We start from the raw sequence: 18033 nt of genomic DNA, 5'->3' as shown, positions 1-18033 counted from the left end.
TTTTTTTTTTTAAAGATTTTACTTATTTGATAGACAGAGATCACAAGTAGGCAGAGAGGCAGGCAGAGAGAGAGAGCAAGGGACCTGAGCCAACGGCAGAGGCTTTAACCCACTGAGCCAGCCAGGCGCCCCTGGCCTAACCTAATTAGGTATCCAATCCCAAGTTGTATGGAGTCTGATGCGTGTAAGGTGGAAGGTTTTATGGTTCCTTCCCCCTTACCTACCTACCCCCTCCAGAAAAAGTTTTCCTTGATTGCAAATTCTGAAAACTTGAGATACTCTCATTACATTTTATTTGTGTTTATGTGGAAACCAGAATATTTTGGCTGTGTAGGCACGCCTGTGTCACGAACATTTAGAAACTCCGAGAAACCATATGAAAGGCCAACCTGGTACACAGCAGACTCAAGATTCTGGTGTGAAGAATTGGCCACCCATTTGCTCCCAGTTGGAGAAGTCATCACAGAATTGTTCTCTCAGCATCTCTAGATCTAAATGTTGGCTTACAGCTCCCAGTGCAGTAAATAAGCTCAGAATTTTTGAAAGCCAGAAACTCCACATTACAAAAAGCTTTCTTTTCTTTGGATCTTTTTTCATAGCCTATATAATAACATGGGACTGAAGAACTCTGTCTTATGTGCTTAAAGGCATTTATTTTTTTTAAACATTTTAAAAAGATTTTATTTATTTGACAGAGAAAAGAGAGAGAGGGAGAGCACAAGTAGGCAGAGTGGCAGGGGGAGGGAGAAGCAGGCTCTCCACTGAGCAGGGAGCCTGATGCCCGGCTTGATCCCAGGACCCTGAGATCAGGACCTGATCCCAAGGCAGATGCTTACTTCACTGACTGAGCCACCCAGGTGCCCCACAGGCATTGATATTTACAGGGAAATGTCACCTGACCTGCTCTGAGGAATTACTAATCTAACAGAGTCATCCAAAACTGGAGAAAAGGAAGGTGATCAAGAAGAGACTCAATTCAGTCCTCAGGTGTTTTACTAATATATTAGGTTGCCAACGACAACCACACACATACGTGTGACTGTCATATGTGAGCTACACGTGTAATTTAAACATTCTTTCACGCAAGCCACATTTTAAAGAAGGAAAAACAAGCAGGTGAAAATAATTTTAATATTTTGTTTGCCTAATATCAAAACTATTATTTGAACATTCAATTAATGTAAAAAAAATCACTAACAGGATATTTTTGCATTATTTTTTCTACACTGTCTTCAAAATCTGACGTGCATTTTACATAGCACACCTGAATTCAGACGAACCATCTGTTCCAATGGTCACCAGTCACCCTGGGCAGCAGTGTAGCTCTGAACCAAAAATATCTTGCTTTAGTATTTTTTAAAAAGGGCAAGTTGCCAAACAGAGGCAGAATTTAGAGAGTGCTCTATTATAGCAAACCAGTAACTTGAAATAAACATGTACTTTCCCAGTCTGGTGAGCACTGGGACTTTTCTGATTTTTCTTGAGTTGGGTCTGGCCTCTTAGCAGACTTCTCAGTCTGAAAGCGGAATAAACAGGGCCGCAGCATATTCTTGAACCACAGGAAAGAGGCGTGCAGGGTTTTCCCAGAGAAAGGCATTTATCCTTCTGTTGGGGGGAAAAAAAAAAAAGAAGAAGAAGAAGAAAAAGAAAAAGATAAGAAAAAAAAAAGAAGAAAGAAAGAAAAAAGAAAAAAAAAATTGAAGGGGGTGTTAGGGAATGACTTACAATGTTTATTCCTTGGCTGGATTCATTATATTTACATCAAGTGCCCCAGGAAGGTTGCGGGACCCATCTTTTGGAGAAGTTGATTTGTAGGCTGGTTGGTTGGTTGGTTTTTGTTTTCGAATCTGCCTCTTCCCCCAGCCCCGACCCCCCCCCCCGCGCCCCCCAGGCTTGGAGCGGACCCTTCCGAAGGCCCAGCCCCGAGACGCGCAGGGCTGGCCTCCCGAGCCGGCAGCCGGGCCGAGGGCGCGGGGCGGGCGCCCAGCATGTTGCCCCTCGTGCCCACCCGCGCTGGCGGTCCGGCGGCTCCGGGCAGGTGGAGTTTCCGGCCTGGCCCGGGGTCGCGGGGCCCTCCGCCCGCGCTCGCTTCTGCCCGAGGTCAGGACCCCGGCCGGAGCGCGCCGTCGGTCGGAGCATCCGGAGGGCAGTCCCGCGGCGTGTCCACACCCTCTCGCCCGCCGCTCGTTGCGTGCCGGGCCGGGCGCCGGGGGGCTGGCCGGGCTCGCGGCCGCCGCTCCGAGGCTGGGCCCTCCCCCCCGCGGTGACCGCAGCGCCGAAGGTGGAAATGCGGAAGTTTCCAGCGCCCACTGACAGATGAGGCTCGCGTCCCGCTCGGCGTGCGCTGCAGCGGCTCCGCGGCGCGCCGGGCCCCCGCCGTCCGCGCCCCGCGCCCCTAGAGGCCGACCAGCCGCGCGCGGGCCATGGCCACGCTGCCGGGCGCAGAGCGGCGCGCGTTCGCGCTCAAGATCAACAGGTAAGACGCGCCCCGCTGCGCCGCCGCGCCGCCCTGGCGGACCGAGCGGGGACCGAGTCCCGGGGACGCCAAGGTGGGTTGCACCTGAGACCCCCCGGAGCGCCCCCTGCGCCCCCCCCCCCCCCCCCCCCCGCGAGGCGGCCGCGCTGGGGCCGCTGAGCGCGCGACAGTCTCCGCGCGCGCCGCCCCCCGCCCGCGCGCCTCCCGGACGATTCCAGCCCTCCTGGGTGTCCCGGCCACCAGCGTCCCTTCCCTGAGCGAGCCCTCGGGGCCACCTCCCTCGCCGACCCCGCCTCGCACAGGTGGCCGCTCCGGGCAGGGTGAAGGGCGCGGGGTGAGCTGTTGCTGGGCTCGGCGCTGTTCAACTGCGCCGGCCTTGGAGGCCGCTGGGAGATGGGGCAAGTGGAGAAGCGGTTGCAATGAGAGTTGAGTTTCCAGGCAGCGGCTGGAGGACTTCGGCTGTTCTGAGCCGGGCTTTTCACCACCACCACCGCCGCCCCCCCCCGCCCCGAAGAAGTTTGGCTCCTGTTGACTTCGCTATTTTTATTCCCTGGTCCAAAGGAGCCGTGAAGTGGAAAAAGTGATTTTTTAAAAATTCTCCATTTAAATAAACAAAAAGGAATGGCCTGTGGCTGGCATTTTGTGCATTTCCAGCACTCTGGCAAAGAGCGAAGGACAGTGAATCCACTCCGCGTCCGAGACATAATCCAAGTCGCGCCACTCAATGCGAGCACGTTTGCAGCTCCAAGTTCTCGCCGAGGTGGCGCAGCTGCAGTCCCTCCGCTGAGAACTGCTGACAAGTATTGGGGGACCTTTTTGTCTTGCCCTGAGAAATTGAGACTGTCCGGTGAAAAGATAACATGAACCTAGGACCTGAAGGGTCAACTTATTATTGTACGGTGCCCTGAGGGCTCTAGGACTTGTTATTCCTCTTTTAGCTGAGCCGGCGAGAGGGTAGTTGGACAGTACGTGTGTAAGAAGTGCGTGTGGGGAAGTTGCAGCCACAAGGCATTAGACGCCCCCAATAGGCAGTAAGGACCTCCCCAGGGCCCATTGGGCTTCATTGCTGGTGGATGTCCACCTGCTGGGTGGCTATGGGCAAAGCATTCTTGGTGCATATTTCTTCATCTTTAAAATGAATTTAATTATTAATGTGCCTCGTATATTAATGTTAGAGTACTAAAGGTACTAGTTAAGAGGCATGAAGTCCTCAGGAATCTCTGCCTATGGGGATGTTTGTTTGTTTGTTTGTTTGTTTTTGTTTTGTTTTGTTTTTGCATTACGGTTCATGGCTGTTGCAAACCACAAAGGGCGATGAATTCATTTGGTGAGTATGGAAACCCAAGTGTAGTTAGTAATGGGTGGCCCACTTGCACAGCTGTAGCTCCTCTGTCCTGTGAATTTTAGGTCGGGAGGCGTGGCTGGAACAGAAAGATGTTGGAAACTGTGGGGTTTGGTGGAGCTGATCTGGGCGGAACAGCAGGGCCTGCGCTAATGCTATACACACTCGAATGCAGCCATGGGGTTGGACATGGCCTCGGGGTTAAGAATAAAGGTCTCAGCTGGTCTCCGGCCTGCTTGCAGAGTTGCCTCCTGCTATACACCGTGTGACCCCACGCCCGTTATTTAATGTCTCTAAACTTTGGTTTCTTTATATGTCAAAGGGGATAATCATAGGACCTACTTCTTATGACCGTTGGGAAGGTTGAGTGAAATAATAATGTCTACACAGTGTCTGTAGTGCGTGGCTCAGAGTAAGTGTTAAATGTCAGTTGTCACCATTGACATTGTCATCAGCTTCATCAATGTCTCTAACATTGTCATTTTTGAAAGCCGAGGGGAGAAGGGTAGGAGAGGAAGCTGGCGTTGGAGAGCACTTTGGGCTGGGTCTGCCGTTGCCAGTGACAGGTTGGAGCTGCTGGAGTGGGTGTTTTCCCTCATATGACTTCCATCCCGGTGCTGAGCTCACCGGACACACCCAGTGGAACAGGGTGTGTGATACAATTTGAACAAGAAGAGCCCCATTCAAGTGAAGTAGAGAAGGTTCCCTAATCCTCAGGCAAGGAAAAGAATTGGATATTCCTTGGGGGGTGGGGAGGGTCTGCTTTGCCTTTTGAAGCATTTGAGTATCAGGTGAGTTATACTAAGGAGCTTAGCAGAAAGTATTGTGCAAAGGAGAGGGTTGGTAAGGACATACCTAGTATTAGTATCATATAAAAACTCTCCCTTTATTGATCCCTTCCTCTGTCCCAGACACTGTGATGTGCTTCATGGATTACGCCACTAAATCCTTACAAAAATTCTGGGAGATGCACATGAAAGCTCATACAGGAAGACAATGAAGCCTGGAGAGGCAGTTTGCAAAAAGCCATGTGACTTGGTCAAGGCCACCCAGGCAACAGTAGTAGAGATTACCAACTACTCCAGAAACTGTGCTCTTAATCGGGCACATGTGCTATCTGGATGCATGAGCCGTGATAATTCCCCATAAAACCAAGCAGGGAATTACTTTTTTAAAATAACTGGCATCTCGTTAGCAGCCCTGACAAACTTTTCTGTGCTCTGATCGGTTTTTTAAACCACCAATGTGACATTTTGCAATTTTGCAGTTGGAAAAGAGAATGTTTTCGCTTGCATGCCTCCTCAGGGTTGAAATATGGCCCTCACTACATTTAGCATGGGTTCCTATTAGAAGTCCCTATTTTTTCACCTTTCTATTCAGAATGAGATGAACTATCCCTTGAAAAATGTTTGTTGGGGAGGGGAATAAAATCAGCATGCTCCTTGTTATGGAAATATTCAAATCTGATGTATTAAAATTTTTATCTGTAAAGAGCTCAGTTTTGCCTGCACCAACCTCAGGAAAGAGTGAGCAGACTAACTCACAGTGGGAAACGAGTGTCCCCCACTGCTCCCAAATTCTGTGGTTTCCTGTAAGCTACATTGCTCAGTTTAGGGGCAGGGCCAAAGCAAAGTAGGAACCTGGGAACGCCCACTAGTCCCCAATCACCACGATTGCCGTGGCTCTCCCAGGCTCTGATGAAGCCTAAATTCCCATATTTTGGAAATCCACATGTTAGTAGAGAGTCCCATCCTATAGGTCTTTCTGTTTTGTTTTGAGTACAGAGTAAAATTGTATGATGCAATCGTATAACTCGTTACAGTTAAACGTTTCTCTAGAACCCGTGTCTCAGGGAGATACAGGGAAAAGATCTGAGCTGGGGAAGTAAAATTTAATTTTGCATAAGTGTCACATGCTCATCTTCCTTTCTATATAATTGTGGCTAAATTCCTGTGCCCAAAAGAAGGACTCGGTTGAGTTAAGAAATTCACGGTAATGTTTGTATTTGGGATTTCAAACACTGCTGCCTTAAATGTCATAATACAGTCCATGTATGAGCACCAAGTCTTATCAACTACCCTTCTTCTTTCCTGGCATTTAGTGCTTCCATAGATTATAAAAATTATTATGAATATTTTGAAAATTCATTAAGTGAAATCTGGTTTTCTTTCACACACAGAAGAGATAATAGAATCTGGCATGTATTAAAGCAAAATAAGGGGCACCTGGGTGGCTCAGTGGGTTAAAGCCTCTGCCTTCAGCTCAGGTCATGATCCCAGGGTCCTGGGATCGAGCCCCGCATCGGGCTCTCTGCTCCGAGGAGAGCCTGCTTCCTTCTCTCTCTCTGCCTGCCTCTCTGCCTACTCGTGACCTCTGTCTGTCAAATAAATAAATAAAATCCTTAACATAAAGGATCTCCTGGACACTCGGGATGGAAAGGATGAAATAATAACAGCTTATACTTACGACATGGCTACTGTATGGCAACTTAAATCTTGGCACGTTATGATTCCTTGACCCCATGAATTGTGAATAATTATTACCTCCATTTTACGCATGGAGAAACTGAGTACAGAGAAGTCCTAAAAATTGTCCAAAGTCACAAAATAGCTAATGAAGGGCAGAGCTGGGGCTCAAATGCAGCAGCCTGGCTTCAAAATCCTCTCCTTTAATCTCTATCCCATGCTGTCATCTCCATTTTATTGTAAGATAATAATAGAATAAGAAATGTTTACTCACTGCTTGCTATGTGCCAAGCATTGTGCTAATAACTTTATCCATCTACATTGCACTGTTGTAGAAAAGGGACAAAATAATTGCCATTATTTAATGGAAGATAAAAACAAGGAACCGGGAAAACATTGCATTCAAGAATCCCAGTGATTTTGGGCATAAGGACCAGAACAAGATGAAGCTATAGAGATCTCCCTGAGAATTATATGTAGGCCTTTTCGTCTGTGAAGATAGCCTAGGCGTAGAAATCTATGTTTAAATGCACGTCAACAGGGAAGCAGTGCTGTTCGTTAGTAATGAGGACAGAGTGGGGGTCTTGGTGTTTTCTGGAACTGCTTGATTTGTCAGACACGTTCTAGACCAATGGCCAACACACGAGGCTTTAGGCAATCAAACTCAGGATTCTGGTCCTCACTTTCCGAATTGCTTTCTTCCATTCTTGGGACAGCTCCTTGAACTTTGGGCGTCAAGGGCAAATGAAAGAACCTTCTGCCAGGGTGACATGTCCTTCCTTTGGAGTTCTCTTAGTTCTGACAGTTCACATGCATTTGCCGAGCAACCGTTTACTTCTCCATGGAACATAGATGTATAATTACATCATGTGGTTACCTGTGGAAAGCAAATATAATTGCATCACCTGGGGGAAGAGCTCCAGGGACCCGGGTCTCCCATCTCAGTGCCCCAGACAGAGCTAGTGCCGGAATGGGGACACGTGGCGAGCTCCCCGTCTTCCTGTCCTCTTGTTTAACAGGGATTGCGAGGAGGCAGGGATGTGATGCTCAGACTTCTTGCCAAAGAAGGCTAAGAAATGGGAGCCCTTAGTTCTTTTCAGTAGCAAACGATCAGGAGCTTATTATGTTTTGCAACAGAATGTACTTTGCTGGTTCCCACAAGTGTCTAGTCAAATTTATTAGTAACCGGCAGCCACGAGTGTTCTCTAGGGTCTAGGGAAATGCACACGTTTATACAGTTGTGGCAAGTGTGGTCCTTCTGCTTCTGGAGTTTGCTCTGTAGTGGTACAGTTGGCTGTTTGGACAACTTGGGGACACACAGACTAAAAACAGGCTGAAATTTCTGAAAGTACATATAAAGGCATCTGTACGCCTGTGTTTGGTGAAATCAAACAAATTGATAAAGTTGGCATAGGATGTTGTGTCTTAGTGCATTCAGATCAGACACAGGACCAAAAAAGCAGGATTAGGGGTGGCAGAAACAGAGCTTCCCCTGCCCTCTGTTCTTTTCATCCATGTTCAACATCAGAAATAGGAAACAAGTAAGCAAAAATGTCGACCACCCATAAATCACAGCTGCTAACCTTTGCATGTATATCCTCACATTTTTTTTTTTTTTTTTTACAAAAATAAGATCATATTGTGCATGCTGCTTTAGGGCTTTTTTTTTTTTTTAAATTTTAAAATACCTTGAACAACTCTCTATGTCAGTCAGTATAGATCTACGCTATCATTTGCATAAGGCCCTGTAAAACTGCTCTGACTGCATAGACAATGATTTATTGAATTCATTTTCTGCTATTGTACCTCAAGAGAGTTTCTAGTTTTTCGCAGTAACAGACAGAGGTTGATGGAATGTCTTAAACATACATCTTGATGTGTTAGTGCTACCTTAGAAATTCTGGGAGTGGCCTTGCCTTGTCAAAGGAAAGAAACTTTCTTTAAGCTTTTGATACACATGGACAAATTGTCTCCCAGGAAAGTTACAGTTACTTCTGCTTCCCCAGCAGCCTAGCCCAAGACTGATCACTTCCTCACATTCACACCCCTGGTGGGTTTTATCATTCTTTTAAATCTTTATTTGCAAGCTTGACCCCTGCCCTTCAGTGTCTCTCACTTCTCCCTGTTTAGCTTCTCTGCCAGATCCCTGTGTGACCTATGAAGTCCTGCTTCAGGGATTAAAATGGTCATACATTTCTCCTTCTTTTGCCTGATAGACAACTAAAGATGGTGGTAACCTCCATCTTCCTTGGTTTCTTCCTTTATTCATTGAATGGGTAGGTTAATGATAAAGGTAGATTGTTCTAGCAACTTAACTTTCTTCATTCTCTTTTAGATTCTAGTTGTCACACTTTCACTCACTTTGTACCGTCACAATCTAATCTAATCTACCTGTCCTTTCATAAACTCTTGCTCTTTGAGGTGATATGGCAGGTAGGGAATCAGAATCCCTTTCTATCACAAATAAGATCCAGATGACGTCATTCACTGTGTTTCCTCTTGGATCCGGGTGTACATAGACTGACCTTCTTCCACACTTTTTTGGCTCCCTCTGGCTCTGGGATTGACTTTATGTTTATACAACATGTTAGTGTCGCTCTGCTCAGAAACCTCGAGAGGCTTCACGAGTGCCCTTATCATCCAAAGGATAAAATTTATTGTACTTCCTATGCAAGAGGTCAAAGATAAAAAATAGGGAACAGGTTACCTAATGGTATTCAGGCTAGACTGGAACTAGATCAAGAAATGCAGAACTGTAATCAACTTCTTTCTTCCATCTGTTGACTTTCTGGTGCATGGATGAGTTTGTTGGGAGACTTTGCAAATCCTAGGCTCATAAGTTTGAGGTGGTATTCATGAATGCTCTCCAGCTAATGAGCCTTACTCTGTTCTAAGCAGATCATGGAAGTTGTGGCCTTGCCTGCAAGGAACAAGGACATCGACCCAAGATTATGGACCGGGAAGGAGGGAGACTTCCTTTGCCTCTTAGCCTTGCCCTTCGGGGCATTGTGCTTTTAAAGTGGTCATTTTGGCTTCGTGCTACTTATTCTCAGAATACATCCAGAACATTCTTGGAGGTCCTTTAAGAATTGCTCTCAAAGTTTAGAGTACATTTATTCTAAAAAATAAGCTCAGTGGCATGAAATCTTTTTCCCTTGATGGAGAATCTGCTTTTTGCCTTACTTGGAAAGTTTAAAAAATGTAGCAAATTTAGAGAGATGGTAACATGGCAAGTACCCGAGGGCCTGATGAACGGAATGAACAAATGTGAACTTTTGGTCACTTAAAAAAAAAAAGATTTTATTTATTTATTTGGCAGAAGGGGAGAGAGAGAGAACACAAGTAGGCAGAGAGGCGGGCAGAGAGAGAGTGGGAAGCAGCCTCCCTGCTTAGCAGGGAGCCCGATGTGGGACTCGATCCCAGGACCCTGAGACCGTAACTTGTGCCGAAGGCAGAGGCTTAACCCACTGAGCCACCCAGGTGCCCCCACTTTTTTTTTTTTAAAAAGTAAGCTCCATTCGGGGCTCTGTCTCACAACCCTGAGATCACAACCTGAGCTGAGTAAGACCAGGTGGCGGGCGCTTAACTGACTGAGCCTCCCAGGTGTCCCAACATTTGTGACTTTTGTCTTAGATATTTGTAAATGGAAAAAAAAAAAAAAAAGGACATTACAGATAAATCTGAAGGCCCCGTATTCTGCTCTCCCATCCTGTTCTTTCTTTTGCTTCTCCAGAGGCCAGCACTACCACCAAGTTGTACTTTTAGTGTGTGTATGTGTGTGCGCGCACGTGGGCACACGTCCGTAAATGATATATTGTGTGGTTTCTGGCTTGAGCCAAAGTCATTAGCATTTGATCCGGTCTGCGAAATTAGATAATCTCAGTACGAGTTAATAGAAAGATATGACTGTAGAATCACGGAGCTGTTTTTTAAAGGCCTCTTCGAGTAACTGTGAAAGCAGTTGCCGAGAAGAGCTCCGAAGATGATTTCAGGAAGACCGCTCTATCAGAATAGACTGCATGGCCCTTCTTGGGTGACGTTGTAAGAAACAACCAATGAGGGGTGCCTGGGTGGCTCAGTGGGTTAAAGCCTCTGCCTTCGGCTTAGGTCATGATCTCAGGGTCCTGGGATCGAGCCTCACTTTGGGCTCTCTGCTCAGCAGGGAACCTACTTCCCCCTCTCTCTCTGCCTGCCTCTCTGCCTACTTGTGATCTCCGTCTGTCAAATAAATAAAATCTTTTTTAATAAAAGAAAAAAGAAACAACCAACAGCAGGTATTTACATGTGTACAGTCTGGTCATGCTTTTTTCAATCATTCCTGACATTATAGTCACATTATTCATTTCCTGGAAAAGCCAGGAAATTAAAAAAAAAAATTTTTTTTCTCCATCTGATGATTTGCATTTGACCTGAGATAAGGAGTTGAGTTGATAACATGTTTATTTTTAAGTAATATGTCATTTGTTAAAGATCTTACTTTTAAAAATTTATTTGAGAGACAGGGAGAGCATGAGCAGGGTTAGGGGCCGAGGGAGAGGGAGAAGCAGACTCCCCACTGAGCAGGAATCCGGACATGGGGCTCGATCCCAAGACCCCGGGATCATGACCTGAGCTGAAGGCAGACCCTTAGCCAACTGAGCCACCCAGGTGCCCCAGTAATATGGTTTTTAAAACATAGAATAAAGAGTCTGCCTCATTGCCTGGACTTTTGATTAGAAAAAGTAGGTAGATTAGCAAAAGAGGGTATGGTGTTTGCTAAGAAGTGTGTGACTTCTCTGGCATGGGTAGGTCTGCACGGTTGGGCTGGATTCCCCCCTGTTTGAACAGGGAGATATAATCCCTTGGGGCACCAGACCTCCCGTGAGAAAAAATGGGAAGAATGGCCATAGATAGCAGGTCTGTCCTCCAAATCACCACTTTGCCTTGCTGCAACACAGGGCACAAGGCACAGGGCAGCATTCCGCACCCAGAAAACCCCTTCTGTGGTAGAAGTGTTTGAGCTGTCTGCCTTGGGTTCTTGGCGCTGTCCTTGAAAACTCAAGAGAAGTTGAGCTCTCACCAAGACAATAGACCCTCCCCCTGGGGTCCCAGGTCCCTGGGGAGTCCAACCAGAGCTGCCTACCGGGTGCTTATCACCCAGCAGGGATTTGCACCAGCATGACCGTCTGCTTTCCCTTCTGCTTGCAGAAAACATCAGGCTCAAAGTCCACCAGAAATGTACCTTCTCCGGCGAGTTCACAGACATGTTTCAAGGCAGTGGCGGTCATCTGTTCTCTGCAGAAACAAGATTGTCACCTCCCTGTTGAGGTCCTCCCTGGGTTGCTTGACCTACTAGTATTGCCTTCTTTTGTTCCACATCGCTGCCTGCTCTCACGCTATCCCTTGACAGGGGATTTCCACTTTACCTGTTGTGTGTGGCTCTCTCGCCAATCACTTTGTTCAACTCACACGAGTTTTTTTTTTATTGTCTTTAACTTTCTCTAGGCAGCGTGAGGAGGGAAAAAATAGCAACCGGGATCTGTTTCCCAGAATTCAGCGGGAGTGAGCAGCTTGACATAAGAGAACACAGGAGATGGAGTTCTTGTGGCTGGGTGGGGAGCAGGGCTAGAGTGTTGACAGAACCCTGGGTAGGATGGAGGAATTCCACCAGCGCTGGAGGGGTTCAGCCAGGCCTGGAGGCACGGGGAAGGGAGTGACAGAGGAAACTGGTGTAATGGGGAGGTGAACTGGCCAACCAGGAGCAGAATGGGTAGGGTAGAGGGAGCTCGGTGAGATGGATCTGGAGGGAGCTGCAGTCATCCCCATGGTGAGGTGATGAGGTCTGGGATTAGGCTCTGGTCACAAGAAGGGACTGAGAGGGGACTGTGTCCCCAGATACTTCAAAGGAAATCAACTGGACTTGAGAAGCACCTAAATAATTACTCATTAGCTCGTGTCATGCACCTTGACTATAGCCTGCTCTGTGCCTGGCAGTGTTTTAAGGGTCATGGATAGGGCCACAAACAAGACAGACAAGGTTCTTGTTCTACAAGAAGTCATTCTCCAGGGGTGCCTGGGTGGCTCAGTCGGTACAGCGACCGACTCTTGGACTCTTGATTTCGGCCTGGGTTGTGATCTCAGGGTCATGAGATCGAGCCTTGCATCAGTCCTGCACTCAGCATGGAGTCTGCTTGACATTCTCTCTCCCTCTCCTCTGCCCCACCCCCTCTCACGCACTTGCTCTCTCTCTGAATAAAATAAATAAACCTTTAATTAAAAAAAATAAAAGAGGTTATTTTCCAGTGGCAAGATCATAAAGTAAAGCAGGAAAGAAATAAGGAAATACAGGTAAAATGAGTGCTACGCAGAGAATGCTCAAGAGCCGTGTGGAGAGTGTGTCTACCTCAAAAGAATGGACGAGGGAGGCCTCCCCGAGTGGCTCAGTGACGGGGACCGGGACTGGGCGGGAGAGTCAGCGAGGGCCGTGGCTGGAGTAAGAGGAAATCTGGTGCGCTGGAAGCAAAGAAAGAGCCCGTGTGTCTGGAGTAGAGCAGGTGATGGGAGAGTGGGAGAGGTGAGGGAAAAGTAGGCAGCAACCAAATCCTTCCAAGTCGTGGGGAGAGTTTAAGTATTACTCCCAGTGCCGTGGGAAGGTTTCTGGAACAGAAGCGTGATGCAATTGACTTTTGTTTAAAAGTGCGCTCTGGCTTGCCCACAGAGAAGCAGAGGGTGGGAACAAGGAGTCAGGTTCTACGGGATGTTGGTGGTGGCAGCTGGGTCTTCAGGGGAGAGGGCTGTCAGGTCAGAGATGCAGCTTGGAGATTGAGCAGATGGGTTAGATGTGGTCCAGGAACAGTGGGAGAAAAAGACAAATCACTGTGTCTCTGGGGTCGGAGTTCTCGGTAGACAGGGATGCTTTTTTTTTTTTTAAGATTTTATTTTTCATTTATTTGACAGAGATCACAAGTAGGCAGAGAGGCAGGCAGAGAGAGAGGAAGGGAAGCAGGCTCCCCGCTGAGCAGAGAGCCCAATGCGGGGCTCGATCCCAGGACCCTGGGATCATGACCCCGAGCGGAAGGCAGAGGCTTCAACCCACTGAGCCACGCAAGCGCCCCAGGACATGGATGCTTTGCACAGAAATTGAAAAGACTGGGTGAGGAGCAGGCTTTCAGGGTGAATCAAGAGTTTAGTTGGAGGCATTTTACGTCTAAGATGCATATGAACAGTGCAAATGGAATTTTCTACTATGTAGGGAATATAGTAGTAGGAAATTTCCTATTATGTAGGTTTATTTAGAAATCTGAGACTCAGGAGAGAGGTCAGAGCGGGATACTTAAATGTGCAAGTCATTACCATGCTATTTTTCAAAAAGGAAGAAAAGAAAATATTGAAGTTATCTGGATAGATTTTGATAGCCACAGAGCTGTGTGTATGGTATGAAATCATTCTTATTGAAAAATAAATATGTATATATCTCCCTGTAGCGATAACAGATCAATGCATATGATAAGGAGACCAGAAGGACATATGTGGATGGGTTATCAGTGTTACACCTGGGGAGTTAGTTGTGTGACTGATGATTTTTGTTTCCTGGCATGTGAAGCGTGTGTTTGCATGGTATGTATATTTTCCAAATTTTCCTATGAATTTTTGTAACTGGGAAAGGTGAGATTTCTAAAAGAGATAACGCCATGATTTCCATTCGGGGAAACTGGATAAGGATGGTGGCATTGAGTCATTATGAAAACCTGGAATCCGAATAAGTTTTGGGTGGCTGACTTGGCACTTCTCTCGTAGAGTTTTTGTTTAAGAGAACATAGGAGGCTGCGCTCTGATGTAGAGTTAGCCCTCCTGCCCTGCGAGAGGATTTTATTTTTTACCTTACTGAAGGTGATGTGGTCACTTGGAGGTGAAACTTCAGGAGCCAGGCTGGCCTTTGCCATGTCCTCTTTTTCCTGTTCTGCACCATCAGCAATGTTCCAGATGGGTCCGTAGCCTATGCCGGGGAGTCAAGACAGTCAGGGGAGGGCCGCGCTTGCTCTCTGAAGGTCTTTGTGTTTATAAGCCACGAAGATTTTTGGACTATTCGTTATGACCACATAACCAAGCCTACTCGGATCGATACAGAGAAGCATAAAATATACAACATATCTTATAGGGTAGCTCGAGATGTAGTCTCGGAGCTTGCACGAGAGGTCCGGATGGAACTCATTAATCAGGAAGTCATCAGTGAAGGTAGGAAAATGTAGTGGGAAAAGGAAAATAATGGGACGGGGCATGAGCCCCTGCCAGTTGGTATAAGAGAGAAAAGCTACAAAAAGAGAGGAAGAAGAATTGGGCTCAGGCCTGGCAGACAGTGTAGTGCTCGAAAAGCAAGCTAGTAGGGCAATTCGAAAGGTCAGAGGACAAAGGAAGAGCCATTGGGTTTGCCTTGCTGGTGGTCAGCGTAAAGGTCTGAAAAGGCAGTTTTAGTGAAGCTGTGGGGAAGGAAGTCAGATTTCAGAGTGTTGGAGGGGAGTCAGGGCAGGGGAAATGGAGGAAGCTGGGAGCTTTAAAAAGTTCAGACGAGGCAGAAGAGAAAGTGGGACATCGGTAACCAGAATGTTCCAACAGACCTTTGACTTTGGCGCAGACGTCACACACATGCTAGACAGAGCATGCTCTGACCGGAGAGGGAAAGCGCAGGTAGGTTTCATTCCCATAAAATGAGTCTTAACACATGGATAAAGATAAGATCCGATACTGCCTGATAGATTAAGAACATTTTGCTTTGCACCACCGCTGAGACCCTTAATCATAAATACAATATTCTGTTTATCTGTTCTCTTGCGGGGAGATTCTGAAACTGTCTAGACACTGTCAGGTGTTATGTTTCAGAACTAAAAATTCTTTGTACTTTATTATCTTTATGTTTCTGTGCTTGAAGGACAAAAATTATAGGAAGGAGCACCAGGATCAGTTCCATTTTGCTACCTAACAAACCACCTGTTGTGGGTCGAATTGTGTCTCTCCCCAAAGATTCCTGAGCCCTGGTACCTGCGAAAGCCATCTTGTTTTGGAAAGAGGGTCTCTGCCGATGTAAGTTAAAGGGGGCCCCACATCTAATCGGTGTGATCCATATAAGAAGAGCCACAGAGCCACGGACACACACAAAGAGGCCACGTGAAGACAGAGGCAGAGACGGGAGTCACGCCTCCACAAGCCAGGGAACGTGAATCTGCCGGCAACCTCCGGAAGACAGGGAGTCAAGGAAGGTTTCTTCCCTTGAGCATCAGAGCTGGAGCATGGTCCTGCCGACACCCTGATTTTGGACTTCCCCTTTCCGGAACAGTGAGGGAATAGATAGCACTGGGTTTGTGGCTATGCGTCATGGCAGCCTGGGAAACTAATATGTTACCCCAAAGCTTATTGACTTAAAGCAACAGCAGTTTCTTGTGTCTCATGATTCTGTGGGTTGGCATTTCGGGTTGGGCTCAGTGGGGCCCTTCTGCTGGTCTTGCTGTGGTCATTGGTGAGGCTGCTATCATCTGATGGCTTGGCTGGATGGGATGTCTGTGATAGCCTCACTCACAAGTTTGGGGCCTCGGTGTTGCTGTACCTCTTCACATGGTCCTTATCCTCCAGGAGTCCGGCTCGCTATTCCTACTGGGGTGGAGGGAGCTTTCTAAGAGGAGGAGAGTGGAAGCCACAAGGCTCCTGGAGGCTGAATTTGGAGCTTATTAAACATTCCTCCTACCACATTGGTTGGCTCAAACAAGTTACAAGGCCAACGAGCTTTAATGGATGGGGAGATAGACCCGCCCTCTCAGTGGGAGGAGGTGTGGTGTGTTTGGCCATTTTAGTCTTTTACAGCACTGAAGAAAGCAAGCACTCATATTCCGCTTTAAACTCCATGGATTTCAGCAGAAGGTCTTGTCATTCCCTGTTCCCATCACAATACCCATTTTACTGGCTGGGAAACTGGGAACAGATTTAATGGACTCCTTCGAAGTTACCAGTGAGTCATGCTTTGTGAGAGGCTTCTCTGGCCCATGGATGTCAGCTCTGTGTCTGGAAGAGCTAATCACAGTCCTGCCTGGAGGCAGGTGAATGAACGTAATAGCTTCTTGGGTTTCTTTTAAATCCCGTAATTACATCGATGGAGCCGAGATGGCAGAGCTGTCTGGTGCAGAGGCGAAGCAGCAGTGGGACGATACGGAAGAGACAAGGAGCTTGGAAAGTCCCAGGTGTCACTCCAAGGAGCAGGATTTGAGGCCAATGACTAGAAATGGGGTCAGCAAGCTCTTTATTCTCAAGAGTTACCCTGTGGGCTTAGAGCTTCGGTGGTCCCGTGTGAGTCCTGGCTGGGAAGCATTAAGGTGAGTAGAAGAAGAAAACACACCAAGGAAGGCAGAAAGACCGGCCTGTCAGGACGATACATGACGTGGGCTGTGTCCGAAGGATCACAGCTAGGATTGCTTTTAGCTGCTGCAGGAGCAGACAACCCTACAAAACAGTGGCTTCAACAGATGGGGAGTTTATTTTTCTTACGTAACAAGAACTCCAGTGGTTGGCAATTCAGACCTGGTAGGGGAGATGCCACTGGAGACTTTGTGTCTTTCTGTCCCGTCATCCTTAGTGTGTGGCTCTCATGCTCATGGTCGTAAGGGAGCTCCTGAAACTCTACGCACCGGAAAAATATTGAGGACAAGAAGAAGACAGAAGGCCAGAGAAGCATGTTGGCTAACATTGCTCCCCTTTAAGGAACTTTCCCAGAAAAAGGAAACTGGACATTTGCTATCTATCACATTTGGTGGGATCCCTCTGCCTACAAGGGAGGTTAGGAAATACAGTTTTTAGTAGCCCAACACGTTGCCACCTCCAACAAAACCTGGGTTGAGTTAGAAGGAAGGGGATAATAGCTATTGATAGTCAATTAGCGGTCTCAGGCATAGTCCCCCTCCCTGCACATTGCAGTGGGCATGAATTAGTGACAAGACTTCCATTGTAGCATCATGCCACCCCCAACCCATTAATACTCGTGTCAGATTCAGGCTCATCGAATTCCATGATCCTAATGAGGAGGGATGATCCAGACCTAATGAGCTAGGCCTCATGAGGAGGGTTTCCTGGACTTATAGGTCCAGTATGATCAGGGTAAAAGAGCTGTCATAACAAGTAATTCCAAAATCTCAGTGAAATCACCCAACAAACATTTATTTTATATTTATGTCACAGACTGACACAGGTTAGGTGGCTCTCCTCTAAGCAGTGGCTCTGAGACCTAGGAAGCTTCGATGTTATAGCTTGGCCATCTTGTAACTTTTAGATTACTCTGGTATCATTCAGCCAATGGCCAAAATGAAGAGATAAAGACTTTGTAGCTCATCGTTAAATACCTCAACTTAAAAGTGGTATACATCTCTTCTGCTCACGTTACATGGTGAGAACTACTTATAAGGCCTACTGATAGGCAAGGAGAGCTGGTGAATACGGTTCTTGTCTGGCAGTCACTTGCCAGCAACAGATCCTCCCTGGGAATGGGGAACATGAATCTTTGGGGGTCAACTAGCCATCTCTGTCACAGGGCCCCAGTCATAAATGAGGGGCTGTTAACCAAATGTCAGTGAACATATGGATAGGCCTGGTTTGCTGTGCTGTTGTCAGATAGATGAAGACCATGGGGTCTATGTCACAGGGATATGGTGTGGAGACAACCAGAGAAGCAATATCCAAACGTCTATAGCTAAGCACCTGAGATTCCAGATGGAACCACTCAGAATATCAGGCAT

General features: G+C 47.1%; 1 protein-coding gene across 2 annotated transcripts in view; it reads left to right on the top strand.

Moving 5' to 3' along the window:
• The first annotated feature begins 2293 nt into the window (after nucleotides 1-2293).
• Nucleotides 2294-18033, top strand: part of DOCK8 (dedicator of cytokinesis 8) — a 202626-nt gene continuing 186886 nt past the window's right edge. For both annotated transcript variants that reach the window (XM_045065055.1, XM_045065054.1), the window contains exon 1: nucleotides 2294-2476. In XM_045065055.1, the coding sequence (XP_044920990.1) occupies nucleotides 2424-2476 (53 nt within the window). In that variant the 5' untranslated portion in view covers nucleotides 2294-2423. The remainder of the gene's footprint in view (nucleotides 2477-18033) is intronic.

Source organism: Mustela putorius, unplaced genomic scaffold (assembly GCF_011764305.1).
Source record: "Mustela putorius furo isolate JIRA1106 unplaced genomic scaffold, ASM1176430v1.1 tig00003854_pilon_pilon_pilon, whole genome shotgun sequence".
Lineage (NCBI taxonomy): Eukaryota > Metazoa > Chordata > Mammalia > Carnivora > Mustelidae > Mustela > Mustela putorius.
Note: the sequence above shows the minus strand (reverse complement) of the source record. Positions and strands in the feature narration are given on the sequence as shown.